At 39.3% G+C, this 15,817-nt stretch overlaps 1 protein-coding gene across 1 annotated transcript in view; it reads right to left on the reverse strand.

Moving 5' to 3' along the window:
• srgap1b (SLIT-ROBO Rho GTPase activating protein 1b) overlaps positions 1-15,817 on the reverse strand; it is a 32,599-nt gene that overhangs the window by 13,840 nt on the left and 2,942 nt on the right. Inside the window, 8 exon segments of the mRNA XM_054624223.1 lie at positions 1,204-1,305; positions 1,875-2,096; positions 3,078-3,206; positions 3,841-4,038; positions 4,352-4,414; positions 8,356-8,463; positions 8,548-8,602; positions 8,686-8,881. Of these exon segments, the coding sequence (XP_054480198.1) occupies positions 1,204-1,305; positions 1,875-2,096; positions 3,078-3,206; positions 3,841-4,038; positions 4,352-4,414; positions 8,356-8,463; positions 8,548-8,602; positions 8,686-8,881 (1,073 nt within the window).

The raw sequence follows: 15,817 nt of genomic DNA on the forward strand, positions 1-15,817 counted from the left end.
GTCTGTAGATTTCTCCCAAATTCAGCAAAAGTTTCCATTAGATAATGCTTCATTTGCATATTTAAACATATCATTTCAGAAAACTTGTAATACAAAAAATAATCATCTTAATGTCAGTAATGAACTGGGGAAGTTTCATGTTGATATCTATTAGTTTATTTTTTTACCCTATTCACCTGTAGAGTCTTCAACATGTATGTAATTTAACTAAACATCTCTTTAAAGGACGTTTTCTCTAAATGAGTTTTTTCTCAGACTCTGATCCAGAAATCTCCACTTCAGTAGCTCTTACATACACCAAACTTTACAGCTTCATTCCTCTCTATATTCTGAAGGTTTCTACAGAGGGGTTTGTTCATATATCATTCATAGCCTGATTTATACAACATTTAATACTAAAAACATAGAGAAATTTGATTTTAAATAGCTGTATTTTATGATTCATGGAGTCATAACCGTTGACTCTAATCTGTCAATAAAATGAAACAAGAATTTTGAACCTGGCTTTATCCAAAGTTCACATTTATGTTCTGGAAATGTATGAAAAATAGCATATTTAATGAGATAATGCCAATTTGCATATCAAAACATGCGCTTTCAGTAAACCTGTAATACAAAAAACATTAGTCTTAATGTGAGTAATCCACTGGGGAAGTTTCATGTTGATATCTATTAGCTACATTTTTTACCCTATTCACATTTTTTGGTCTGAATTAATTGTTTGATGAAGTGTTAACTTGCTGTTAATACATTCCACATATGCAAAGTGTGTTTGTGCTCACAGTGCGGAGGCTGGCTGTGTGAAGTGTTTTTATTTGTTCATGATAATCGGGGCGTGTTTGTCAGGCGTGCAGATGCAGCTCATTACTCCTTCAGCATGTTTATGCCCTTCAGGGCGACTCGACACCACGCTGGTGAGGAGTCACAGCTTTATTTTCAGAGGCTACATCTGCTACATTATCACCCCGTTAAAACTGCTTATATTAACATAACTTTATGGAAAGTTTGTATCTGTCAGACGAACATTTTAATTTGCAATAAGGGAGTTTTTAGCCACTGCAGCCAGGTTTAACTATTGGGCAAAGTGGCAGTAGAGTTGGTGCAGACATGAACAGTCTCTGAGTTTGGTGTCTTTTCTTGTATCTCAGTAAATGTGGACATTCTGTTGGTCGTTCTGTGTGTTTGTGTGTTTGAGGGTCCGACCTCTTCGTTCTCGATCTTCAGGGATGCCAGGCGGGTCTGCAGCTGCGTGAGGCGGAGGGTGAGCTCAGCCTGGAGCTGAGGCTGGGAGGCGATCTGGGTCACCTGACAGGAAGCGGAACAACGACAGGATGAAATCGGACAGGACGTCATGTTGCAATTTAATTCTAGTGACGTTTGTGTGTCAGGATTCTCGGCACTTTCTGTTACCAACATGAGCTTTTCTGTGACCTAAAATACTTTCATATAAAATATACATAAAGGTGCTTGAGTTCAAAATTCAGAGAAGAGTAATATTTATTTAGTACGAAGAACATTTCTTGTTATTTCTGTCTGGTAACCAACTCACTGATGTAGATCTTATTGGAAAGCGGAACAATAAATTCAGCGTTTTTCAGCTGAACTTTTGTCCACATCAGAAATTTCGGACTGCTTAGCTAAAGTCTTTTATTTTGAAAAAAGGAAGTCAGAGTTTATGTGACATATTATTAATATCCTGACTGAAAAAAGTTAAATAAAAAACATTAAAAAAAGAGTTAAAATGATAATTCTCTCTTGATAAATACTGAATAAATGAATGTAATTATAATAATAATGATAATTTATTCATTTAAGTCCCAAAATGAATTCCTAAATGTGAACTGAATGTTAGATTCTCGGTACGATATACTGACTGCGTCGCCCATGTGAGCCTGGAAGCTGAAGCGCTGCGGGGGGCAGAAGGCGGTGGGGTAGAGGCCCAGCAGACGCTGCCGGTCTCGGGCCGGGTCCAGGCCCTCCACGGCCCCCTCCAGCACCTCCAGACCGGCCCTCCTGGAGGCCTCGAGGCTCAGCTCGGCTGATAGGTAGGTCCTCAGAGCCCGGCTCAGACTGGAGTGGTACCCTAGGTCACAGCACTGAGGCCAAGGATCAGAGATCATGTGAGATTTAAATGTTTTCTTTATGTTAGTTCATACAGAAACACAGAACTCTCCCAGATCAGGTAACAATGATTTAGGTTAACGAAAACCTGATTCTGTCCGTCAGTTTGGTGGACGACTTAAAATACTACATTACCCATGAGCCTCACCTGCTGTGAGAGCTGCAAATCAAAGTGATAGTGGATTAGATTAATCTCAAAATTAACCAGAATTTAAACGTGAATTAAAGTTTCTACGAAGAACTTCAACTTGGTGTTGATTCTGGCGCCCCCTGTGGACTAAAGTGGTAGTGTTCCAGAGCACCAGAGTCCCTTTAGAAAACCTCATTTTACTGCAGCAGGGTCCGACAGTCTGATCCGCTCAGTCCTGGTTCTGAGACTGATTCAGAACCAGACTAAGGTTCCTCACTGTGACTTTAATGTAGAACACAGTTTCACAGTTCGCGTCACTCAGAACTGTAAACTTGGTGTTATTGAATGTTTCTCGACAGAATGCATCATGGGAGACGTAGTTCACATTTCCTATGAAAGCTACTTTTTATCAAATCCAATGCAGTTCAATGAGAGTTTCATGCAGATACAACACGTTGAGAAGAAAAACTATGTTGGAATATATATAGATATATATAGATTTTCTTTTTCTTTCTTGCGGGAGAGTTTCTGTTGGAAGGTGTTATGCTGCTGGAAATCAATACAATTTGTAATAAAAACCTTTAACTTCTTCAGCTCCTCTTGTTTCACAACTCTATTAAAGAAAGAGTTATAGTCCCGGCTGTCAATCACCCGCTGGTTACAGTCGATCATAACTATGGATTTTAAAAACTCCTCTGGGATCCATATTCATCGTTGTTAAACTTTTCTTACTCAGGTCTCTCTTCCTCCAGACTTCACTGACGTTTTCACGAGTTTAAGGCTTCCTGCAGACGCTTTTATGAACAGAAGGAGCAGTCAGACTCACGTCTATGATGTCGGGCAGGTCGTGGATGTAGTATTTAAAGACGGAGGCGTTGGTGGCCTCCAGAGTCAGCAGGTACTCGTTCCTCGCTTTAAGAGTCTTCAGTTTGTTCTCAGAGTACTTTGCCTTCCTCTAATGAAGAACAAGAAACACAGACTGTTAAGATTATTACAACTCTCATCATCCGTCTGAAAGGTTTACAAACTGTGTGTGAGGTGGAAACTCCTTTGATGTTTGATAGATTTATATCATTTTCACTTCTGCTTAAAAATGTATTAGTATATATCCTTAAATGTTTAGCATATTTTCTCCTCTTTACTTTGCTGTCAGACCCTTTCTGACGGGGCACTGAAGCTGTTTTCTATGTTCCCTTCTAATCCACCAGACTCCATTAAGAAAAACAGTCATTTAAGCTCTCAGAACACAGGAGTTTCTGGTTTTCCGCTGCCTCCATCTGTTAGTGTGTTTGTGTTGTTGTGTGACTTTGGTGTTTTTAAAGAGTTAGCTCAGATTCACCGAAGTCACTCAATAACACAAACACACTAACTAATCAAGGAAGCAGGAGACCAGGAACTCCTGTGTTCTGAGAGGTGAAATTGCTGTTTTTGTCAATGGAGTCTGGTGGATTTGAAGAGAGCTTCAGTTCTTTGTCTGACGTCTTTTTATTTTTAGAGTTTAACATTGCTTCCATGCTTTCATTTCTCTGGAAACATGTTCCCTAGGTTCCTGTTACCTTTCCTTCAACACACTCAACAGGTAGACGTACCTTCTCTCTCATCTTCTCCATCTTTCGGGCGGCGTTGCGTCTCTGATGGCGCTCCTCTATCCGGAGGCCGAACACCGGCTCCACGCCTCCGCCCGTCCCCGACAGGCCCTTCACGCGGCCCTCCTGACGCTCCGCCTCCCGCAGCTTGGCCTCCGCACTGATGGTCTCCACGTGGTACATGTGATACGTCTTCATCACCTAGGTAACAGCAGCCCATGACAATCAGATGGACCACACAGAGAGAGAGAGACTGGAATACAAGGCTGTTTTTTGTTACTTAAGGTTATTGGGTGAAGTATAATCTGATGTTCTGTGTTTAGAGAAGAAGCTTTTAAAGACGGGACTTAAAATAAACCTTGACATTTAAAAAAAAAAAAAATCTGCAAATGTATCATTCTGAACAAGAAAGAGGAGCTTTAATTAAATTTCAACCTTTTATTTGATGCTTTGTCTGACCTTCTTTTACAGGCTGCAGATATCAGAGTGTTGTTTTAAAGCAGAAATGACTTACGGTGTAAAGCTCGTTCAGAAGCTTCATGAGGTCTTCCTGAAGCTGGAAGATGATCTCTTTACTCTGACAGAGGGGTCAAAACACAGAAAAAACATCATTAATACTGTGATATCTGCAAGTACACATTATGAGGTACTTGTACTTTCCTTGAGTATTTCCTTTTTATGCAACACAAAGCACATTTTAAGAGGAAAAATATGTACTTTTTAAACATTTATCTGAAAGCTTTAGTTTCTTTTCAGATTATGATTTTATTCAAAAATAAAGTTTACAAATATTAGAAATTAAACAAGTGGTTTTCAACATGTTTGCATTTTCAGATGTATCCTCTCTGAACGTCTCACATGGTTTAATTTAAGTAACAGGAATTATACGGCATTTAGTTAAAGAAAATCAAAGATTAGAGAACGGACGAATACACGTTTGCGTATCAGAACCTTAAACTCATACTGCAGCTGCTCTTACAAAGTATGTACTGTTTCATGAAGTATGTATACTACTGCCTCATAACATGGCATCATATATCTGCTGTGCAAAGGATTGTGGGTCAGAATAGCCAGAGAAACATGCAGGCGTGCACACTGCAAAACACAACCTGTTGCAGTACAACATCCTGGTATTTGTGGTTATACTGCATTTGACGCAATATGTATTTTAACATACTTGTCAGACTAAACAGTGTGTTAATATGGGTGTTAAGTTTCTTCTTCTTCTTCTTCTTCTTCTTCTTCTTCTTCTTCTTCTTCTTCTTCTTCTTCTTCTTCTTCTCTCGCATTAATTATCACAAGACCCCCAAGATTTACGTGGTGACCCTTTGGAGGGGCCCGACCCTTACTTTGTAAACCACTGGATTAAATGAGATGACTGTATGTACACAGTCTACGAGCACAACGAGTTCTTTAAGTACCATTGTATTCAGAATATTTCCCCTTTATTGTGCAGACATTGTGGTTTGACACGCAGCAAAGGTCCTCGGCTGGAATCGAACCGCCGTGCCGCTGTTATATAGCGACACGCCGATCGATCAGGATATTGATCAGAGCCTCTTTAAGCAGAGGGTCTTAACATTTATCCCTCAGTGTAAAGAAACACTGGTGACCCAAAAAAAGAAAGAGAAATAAATGAATCCGTCTCATGCATTAAGCAGCTGCGCCCGTTTTGGGGCAGTTATGTGGCAGCACATTAATATTGTATTACACTAAATGACGGAGGAATCCCAGGATGGATGGCGTTCCATCCTCGTTTCCCCCCCACTGAGAAACAAAAAAAGAAATCAGCTGAGCCTGTCGTCATGGCCACAAGGGGCTGTCAGCATTGTCATGGCAACCGGGGGGGGGGGGGGGGTCCATCTCATCCCGTCTGTCCGTCCATCCGTCCTCAGAGTTACAGAGAGAGAGGACGAGCTGAGCGTTTAGAGCTGCTGCACTTTAGTGAGTATGAATAAAAGAGGAGCCGGAGGAGAGATTAATAATGAACGCAGCGAGCTAAAGTTAGAGACGGAGTGTGTGTGTGTGTGTGTGTGTGTGTGTGTGTGTGTGTGTGTGTGTGTGTGTGTGTGTGTGTGTGTGTGTGTGTGTGTGTGTGTGTGTGTGTTTCATTTGTTAAACTGTGAGGAAGCACGAAGGAGCTCAGGGGAATACTGACTTTACTTTTCATTAGAATCAACTCTGGTTCTTTAAGAAGCCGGAGAATAAAAATAACAAGAGAGGGAAAGTATTTTCTATTTCATATTAAAGTAGTATTTTCTATTTCATATTAAAGTAGTATTTTCTATTTCATATTAAAAGTATTTTCTATTTCATATTAGTATTTTCTATTTCATATTAAAGTAGTATTTTCTATTTCATATTAAAGTAGTATTTTCTATTTCATATTATTTCATATTAAAGTAGTATTTTCTATTTCATACTTCACTATATTTAAGAGCTTTAGTTTACTTAGTTACTGATTACATTCTTTAACATCTTATTTTAACAAAAAGGGACTAAATCTACCATTTCTGTATATTATTACAATATATATATATATATATATATATAATATAATATAAAAAAAGATTGTTTCAAGTTGTTTGAATTTATAATAATTACAGCTTTTTAACAAATTTATTTGAAATAAAGAATTGGTTGAACATAGTTTTCCATCTCCAATGAAAACAAGGTTTTTAAGACAAAATTAAATACAGAAATGTAAATATATATACATATATAATTTTTTTTTTTTTTTGTCTGTTTTGTTTTGTTTTGCATCTGGCACAGTTTTGTTTGGTAGATTGTCAGGGAAAGTTTTAAATACATTGATTCAAAATAAAAATAAAATATCTTTCATTGGAAATTTAAGATTTTCAAGATAAGATAAGATAAAATATCCTTTATTAGTCACGCAGCGGGGAAATTTACAGGATTACAGCAGCAGAGAGGATAGTGCAAACTAGAGACATAGTAAAAAACAAGATCAAAACAAGTATTATAAATAAATAAATAAGTAATTACACAGTGAAGAATATTAAAGAAGTAAAAAAAGTTAAAAAATGGTTTTAAGAAAACAAAGCTTGATACTTTGAGTACATTTAGCTGATAATACTTCAGTTCTTTAAATAAGATAAATAACTCCTGAAAACACATTTCTGTTGATGTCCCAAAGCTTTTCCAGATATTAATAAATTAAGACTAATTTTATTCTACATTAAGCTCACATGTAAAGAAAAATTGCCCGATTTACAACATTTTCTTTTCCCTCTTTAGAACAGCCGGAATCATCGGTTGACCTCACAATCCATCACTGTGGAGTCAGATTTAAAGGTGGACACAGAGGGGATATATATATATATATATATATATATATATATATATATATATATATATATATGGGAGCTGCTGCTGGAACATTTATAGAGATTTACAGTAAAACGTTTGGTTTTTATTGGCAATAAAACATCCCCTTAATTACGGGTTATTGCTGAGCGGAGGAGCCCTGATGTGTCCGAGGCTTTTCCCTCCTGAGACTAAGTAGACAGTGTTATCAGACCGGACCGACAGAAAGAGGCCCAATCGGAGCGTAAACCCACCTAATGGTCATAAAAGTATCGATTGTTGTTTGTGCCCCAAGCTCAAAGACCTGGATCTCTAGAAATACCTCAAAAATGTATAGTTTCAATTAAAAAAACAATGCTAATGTTGTCACGTTATCTCCTAAAAAAGCTGATTTTTTTAAACAAACAGGAGGAAATAGAGCATGTGTTGGGGACTATCTTCAGCGGCGGATGCAGTGGTTAAACCTTTTTTTTTTTTTTTTAAACCCTCTCTACTTCAAAGAAAAGCTGAAATTTGTATTGATTAATCATTTTTTATATTATAATATATATCAATTTATAGTGTTATATATAAGATATATATATATATTTTATTATATTATACAATATGTTTTATATATCACAAATACTATATTTAAATTTTTTCTTTGTAATTTTAGTTACTGTGGTCATATTAATGTAACCTATGGTTCTGTTAGATTGCTGCTTGACCTGCTCGTTAGTACAGGTACCGCCTCTCTTTGTGTGAGGGAAGCATTAGAGCAAACACAGTAAAAAAACTATTAACTATAAACTATTTTTGACTGAGAAATATCAACTCTTTACTTACTAAATAGACACTTCACACTTTAATAACATACCTATTTTAACAACCTCTTATATTGTTTGTTTGTTTATCGTATTCTTTTGTAAATTGTCATATTTTTAATCATGCTTTATACTATTGCACTGTGTTTCTTGTCATGCAACAATCACCAATTCCTTAAATGTGCAAACATACCTGGCAATAAACCGATCCTGGTTCGTTTTAAATAGTTTTATATACACAGACTTTTGTTTCAATTATCCAGTAAGTGTGTCGTTATGATTTCCAGCACACACTGAGATCTTTAGACCCCATGTTGGGAACAACTGCTCCAGTGAAGCAGCAGGACGGAGGTTATGGGATGGAATAAAAGGAGTTTGAGCTCACCCTCTTCAGCAGACGGGCCGAGTCCTCGCTGATGTGGGTGAGTCGGGAGATGACGTTGTTCAGGTAGAGGTCACTGAGGGTGGCGTGGTCCTTACTCTCCCTCCTCACCTGGAGGAGAAACACAGATGTGATGGAGGAATATATAACGTTTACATATTTCATTATTATGAAAATGGTCTCAATGAAACCCACCTGATTTAACAGCAGGTACCAGCAGTTCACTGGAGAGAGAAGGTTCTGATCTTTTCTGGAAGAGAGAAAAATATAATCAAAATGTCTCCTTCTTTTAAATAAACACCAAACATATACGCTTTGATTTTATGGTCCTACTTGTATTGCTGATGGTCCTTCGTGCTGCGTGTTTTGGCCATGAACCTCTCCGCCAGCTTCTCCAGGTTTCGGGAATACTCCGTCTCGATCTCGGACTTCTTCCTGAAGAAGTCCTGCAGGTCCTGAAGCAGCTGGACTCGCATCTCCGTCTGCTGCTCCAGACAGCGCTGCTGCTCCACCAGCTGGGCCCGAACATCTACGCAAAAACACACAAACAACACATTAAACACATGGAAGTCATTGTGCATTGAGACACTTTGTTTATCCAAAGCAGCAACATAGCAAAAATATTTATCTTTAATTTCACCGACACAAAGAAAGCTGCAGAAATGAGTCCCAAAACCCAGACATGAGTCAGCGTTTTCACACTTCCTGTTGTGTTTTTTTAACGTGTTTCTGGTTAAATCTCTGAAAAAAGGTTTGTGTTCAACACAAGCTGAAGAGATTTGAATGTGTAGCTGGCTCAGTAAACACCCCTCTGTTGAATTAGAAGCTTTTAAGTGTCTTAAAAAGTGTGAGAATAGAATTATTTGAAAAAGAATCTGCCATTTTGGTGATTTAATCAACAAGAGCAAACTCAATTTCTGCAGAACAATATGCAGTAACGAGGTAAAAATGTTTAAATTGTAAATAAACTCACTCTGCAGCCAGTAAATCAGCATAAAAACTCAACTTTAATGTGGTTAAAGCAGAGCGTCTCTAAATAAATCTGCATATTAAATTAAATCAGTTTCTGCTTCACGCTGTGTGAAAAGCTTCTCTTCAGCTCGTTAAATCTCTGCATCAGATCTGTAGCCTCTCACTGAAGGCCACTGAGTTGACCTTTACTGACCCTAAATTATTCATTAAATTATTCAGTTACTATTTATTCTCGATATATGTAGCAGACATTTAGTAGTTATTATTTATTTATCATTTGCATTTTGGAAATTTAAGCATGTTAAGGATTGGACTTTATTCATGTCGGTTTTTGCTTCAACATCATTTTCTGATTTTTATCAACGAGAGCAAACTAAATAGTAAAAGTGCAGAAAACACAGAATAATTCTTAAATGTAAATAAACTCTGTAGTTCAAGACCATGTGTAAAAAAAGGATAAGTCTATACGATAATAAGACTATATGAAGCGGCAGACCATTTCATTCTGTTGTTATGTATGTTTTTGAATAAAGGGGCAGGTAAAATAAATTCTGATCTGATTTAAATCTTTTTTTTCCTTTGGTTGTGCATTAAAATGAGCAGAACATATAAATGAAAATCAAAAAGTCAGTAGGATTCATCGGAACATGAATGTCTTCAAATGACATTTTCATTTAAGATTTAAAATGTGTTAATCATCTGTTTGAATTCTTTAAATGACACTGAAAATTTAAGTTCTACCACATTTATTTGTAAAAGGAAGGTTTTCTGTATTTTTAATTATTACTTTTTAATGTACAGCACTTTGAGCTACATAATATGCATGAAATGTGCTAAACAAATAAAGAATATTGTAATTATTATCAATATAAGAAGTCAAAACTTATAAAAAATAACAATGTTCATCACAATTTCTCAGAGCTCGATTTGTCCAAAACCCAAAGATATTCAGTTCACATATAAAACAGAGATTCGAATGTTCAGCGAGTTCGTTTGATTAATGATGTTAAATAAATGTTTAATTCTCTGTCAGAGGAATAATCCATCAAATCAGCTGTTCAGCTCCACACCTCCTCCTCTTCCTCCCGTCTCTCTCTATTTTTAATCCTTTATAATTACTGATGAAGACGGTTCCTTTTCTCTCTGAGGAGTCACCTTGGACGACATCCTCTGACCGCATTAACACACACACACACACACACACACACACACACACACACACACACACACACACACACACACACACACACACACACTCAGTCGGTCCTACAGTCGGCATGGTAATGCCTGGCTGCACGCCTCACTGGTCGTGTTTCAGAGCTGGATCTATCTGCAGCAGGAGGAGGGAGTCGGGTACAGAATACACAATGATGATCACACACACACACACACACACACACACACACACACACACACACACACACACACACACACACACACACACACACACACACACACACACACACACACACACACACACACACACACACAATCCCTGAGGGGACTCTATCCACTCCACTACCTGTTGTCTAGGCAACCACACACTGCGTGCGAACCATGTGATGAGGAAGGTGAAGACAAGAGCTCCGATCTGCCGCATCGACACACACACACACACACACACACACACACACACACACACACACACACACACACACACACACACACACACACACACACACACACACACACACACACACACACACACACACACACACACACACACACACACACAGAGGACATGCTTCATAGATCTCTATAGAACAAATGCCGTGGCCTTTTGGTCCACACATGTCTATGAAACTCTCTCTCTTTATTTTATTACTGTACGTGTGTGTGTGTGTGTGTGTGTGTGTGTGTGTGTGTGTGTGTGTGTGTGTGTGTGTGTGTTTATTGATTCTAATTTAAAATGGCTGCCCGTTTCATGTCGCTCTCTCTCACACACACACACACACACACACACACACACACGCTGTGAATGTGCAACACTTTCACATTAAATGAACGACTGCTTAAACGCCCCAACACATTTCACCCCGGGGAGAAAAGAAAAGGATTCTCCGTTCTGATTGGCTGTTGGGGCCACGCGGGACATCCCAAAATATGGTTAGTGTCGTCCCGGCGGTCAGAGGTTTAATCATTTCTGTAAATTGGTGTTGAGCCTCTTGTTGGCCCGCGAGTAACCACGGCAACGCCACTGATGGTTTCACTTTTATTGCTGCGAGTTGGGAGAGAAGATTGATACGACTCTCCAATGTGTGTGTGTGTGTGTGTGTCTGCAGCCTGTTAGCTTAGCTTAGCATAAAGACTGGAAACGGGGGGAAACAGCTAGCCCGGCTCTGTACAACAGTTTGAATTGCAGTTTACGTTACAGATGATTGACACAGTGTTTAATTGACCCCTTCGCTAAGCCCCGCCCCCTCCGCTGCTACTCCGTCAAGCTGTCAGGGCCTCGTTACCATGGAAACCACACTGTCTATAACTAAATACAGAAGATAAAGTGTAAAGTAAGAAAGCTAATGCAGCACGTGTTCACCTTCAGCATACCTTCAGTAGCTAGCATAGCATAGAAGTGCTAACACTATGATGTACTAACACTCAATCAATGCTCCTTTAATTCAAAACATCTGGTCCTCTAGATCTTTATCTTTTAGATTGTGGTTGTTACTTAACATCTGGATATGAAAGGTCTATTTTTGGGGTCATTGGCTCTTTAAAAGTCCAGTTTCTGGAAGGTTTTCCCCTTTAAGTTTTGCTTTAACAGTGTACAAACAGTTTCCTTTTTCTGTCAGGGGTTAAACTACGTCCACCAGAATCACACTGGAGAACGTTTCATGTTTTACTTACATGCTACACCTCGTTATATGTAAATGTTCATTCGTAAAACTAACTGTTTCATAATGTTCACATCACATCACATCACATCAAATATCCAAATAGCTAATAACCGTTGTGTTCCTCGCTTCGCTTCCAACTGTCAATGTACATAACTAAAGAGCAAATATTCTCCACAGTGACATATTTGTTCTGTATGTAATCTGTTGGAAACAAACTAGACTTTTTTGCCTTCTCTCACAAATCCCATTCATAATCTCCGTGGGGGATTTCAGACTCCACATCAAAGGGATGTTAGCTTCACTGCCGACAAAACGCTGTGAGACCTCCTCTTCAGATAAACACCCACCACCAGGAGGAAGAGCTGCTCCAGAGGCTCACTGAACACGTCTCAGCAACCATCAAAAGGATTGGCAAGACAGTTTGTTAACACTCATGTCGCCCTCATGAGGAGTTGTAGTAAGTTTTCTTCTCGCGCTGCAACATTTCAGACAGTCAACCTCAGCTGTACTTCATGTCTGGGTGCTAAGTAGCAAATGTTTGCACGCTAAAGGGCTAAATAACATGAAACATTGAACTGGAGTTGTTCCGTTACCAGTATCATGCCTCCACTACAGCCTAAGATGCTGGATAGGGTATCGGAGAGAACAGGGGTGTCTGCACTGATCAGATATCATGTAATATATCATTGATCAGCTCATTTATGCACAGGAACATCAACAACAACACGTGTCACTCACATGTGCAACTATAAACAGAGATGAGATAGAGGCCGTATTGTTCACTTGTTAGATACGGAGCTTGTGATGTCTTAAACATGCATTCTCTCTCCTGTCCACCAGGGGGCGACTCCTCTGGTTGTATAGAAGTCTATGAGAAAATGACTCTACTTCTCTCTTGATTTATTCCCTCAGTAAACATTGTAAACATGAGTTTATGGTCTCAATCTCTAGTTTCAAGTCTTCTTCAATACAGCATGATGTTCATTTAGTAAATGATGCTCCATTTAGAGTCAAACAGACCATAAAGCAGGGGATGCTTTAGGGCGGGGCTTACACTGATGACAGGTCGACACCAGAGACGTATACGGCGTCTCTACGTCACTCCTCCTCCGTCCATATATGGTCACTTCTGTTCATTGGCTGCAAAAAAAACAACAACATGGCGACGGCCGTAATCAAAGATGGCGACAGTGAAATCAGATTGCGCTGTTAACAACAATAGCACTGTTAGCCACTAGCCACCAGCCCAGACATCTCCATGAGAGCCGGGTGCAGGCGGGTAATTCCAGTTGTTTGGGTCTTAGTGGACCAGTCACACAAACAGATTTTTTTCTACATCTGGGCACAAAAATGAGTGATTACAGGTGTTTGTTTGACTGGAGAAGTTTTGATGCTACTTCGTACTCGGTTATTTCTACCGAGCAAAGACAAAGACCAAGTCAGAGGTTATTTCGGTCAAGAACGAGTACTGATACCAAGCTCTAAGCTCAAAGAACAAAGCTCTTCTTCCTAAAGATGTGCTGTTTTATTTTGTATGTGAGTGTCTTTGGTTTTTGACTGTTGGATTTTAAAACGTCACCTTCTACCATAATTTGCATTTTTGACCATTTTCTGCCAGTTCCTAAATCAAACAAACCATCAACTAATGAAGAAGATAATCTCATTTACCGTCTGCTGATTGACTGATAATGAACATAATTGCCAGATGCAGCAGAGGAGCGTGTGAAAGAAAGGGTCGCTGTTGCAGAAAAGGAGGTTTATTCAAGCAAATCCACCGCGGAGGAGAGATAAAATCAGTGGAGCTCCTCTCCTTGGATCACAGGCGATTGAAAGTGAAAGGAGGACATCCGCCACACTTAAACTTTTTGATGTGTGAAACGCTTCTTCTTAGAAAACCTCCCTGTGTGTCCTCGTAAACGTCCCCCAAGACGAGCCTCGGCCTCTTTGATCAGAGCAGCTCCAGCCGGCATCGGCTCAATGTAGCACGGTGGGAAAAGTACGCAGACAATAAAGCGTGCATAAAGAATTTGTCTGGTGGAAATCTCCGGACTGATCTGATCTGAGAGCTCCATAAAAGCTCCGTTTGTTGCTTTAGTTGGCGGGACGGAGCGCTCAGGTCGGGCAGCGCCACAAAAGGTCGAGGCGTGAAGACGGTGAGGAGGAGGGTGATGCACTGTCATCGATTTCAAGGTATTTTTGCAACATTTCCATAAAAATAAAAGTAAATTCTGCTGCTTTTGATCACATGAAATCTTTTATATTTGCAGCTCCATCAACGTTGGATTAAATCTGGATCTTCACTGTTGCAACAAAGCTGAATTAATTGTATTTCAATCCCCACTATGCTTCAGTTTAGTGAGATTATGTGCAGCTCTGGAACAGATCCCATTAAAAGCAGAAAAAATGAATTAAATGCCAGAAACCCGACCGTGATCAGAACCCTGAGACTGCAGGCGTCTAGACTTTCCTCTTTAAAGAGTCTGAGCTCCAGCAGTGAGATGAGTTCAGCTGCATTCTCATTAAACATCTAGAAACACTCCACAGAATCGACCAGTAATCCATATTTAACGAGCCCGGGCTGGGTGAGATGTGCATGAAATAACTTGTGGTCAGAAACTAATAAAACATATTTTGAGCAAGAAAAGACCTGCATCAGGAGTCATTATGAATATTCAAAAAATACAAACTGTGTGCAGTTCACTTTGGTTGCTGGATGAAGACAACCTGAACTGAGACCAAGTCATGACCATGAGTGTGTCTAGACCAGGCGGCAACCTACGAAGCCAAAGCTTCATGTCTTAAAGCTGCATTCTCTCTCCTGTCCACCAGGGGGCGACTCCTCTGGTTGTATAGAAGTCTATGAGAAAATGACTCTACTTCTCTCTTGATTTATTCCCTCAGTAAACATTGTAAACATGAGTTTATGGTCTCAATCTCTAGTTTCAAGTCTTCTTCAATACAGCATGATGTTCATTTAGTAAATGATGCTCCATTTAGAGTCAAACAGACCATAAAGCAGGGGATGCTTTAGGGCGGGGCTACACACTGATTGACAGGTCGACACCAGAGACGTATACGGCGTCTCTACGTCACTCCTCCTCAGTCCATATATGGTCACTTCCTGTTCACTGGTTGCAATAAAGCAAAGGGTGGCGTTACAATGACTACGTCCACTTCTTATATACAGTCTGTAGTCTAGAGCGAGAAAGACCAAGATTCTGAGATGTTGAGACCAAGTCAAGAGCAAGACCAGGTGAGTGCAGGTATAAGTGTTCTATGAGAAATGTATTGATTCAATAAAATAAAAGAATTGCAGAATCTAAATCCAGAGTCCTCTTTGTTTGAGACGAGACGAATAAAAGGAGCTGAAAAAAACCTTCACGAAGTGGTCTAGAGAACAGGGCCGGACTTCAAATTTGTTCTTTGATTCCTGTTTTCACGTGATAAATTATCCAACTGTTATGGCAAGTGACTTAAGATAATCACAGCAGGTTTTAAAGGTTTGGAACAGAGACGACGGACAGAGAGACAAATCAGTTGTGGACAAAACTCTCATTCCAATATTCTATACTTTATGTCAAGCAAAGAGAAAATGAAGAGAATTCCTTCACTGTTACGGTACAAAGAACATCCTGCACATTTTTCAATAATTATTC

Source organism: Anoplopoma fimbria, chromosome 23 (assembly GCF_027596085.1).
Source record: "Anoplopoma fimbria isolate UVic2021 breed Golden Eagle Sablefish chromosome 23, Afim_UVic_2022, whole genome shotgun sequence".
In the NCBI taxonomy this organism is placed as follows: domain Eukaryota; kingdom Metazoa; phylum Chordata; class Actinopteri; order Perciformes; family Anoplopomatidae; genus Anoplopoma; species Anoplopoma fimbria.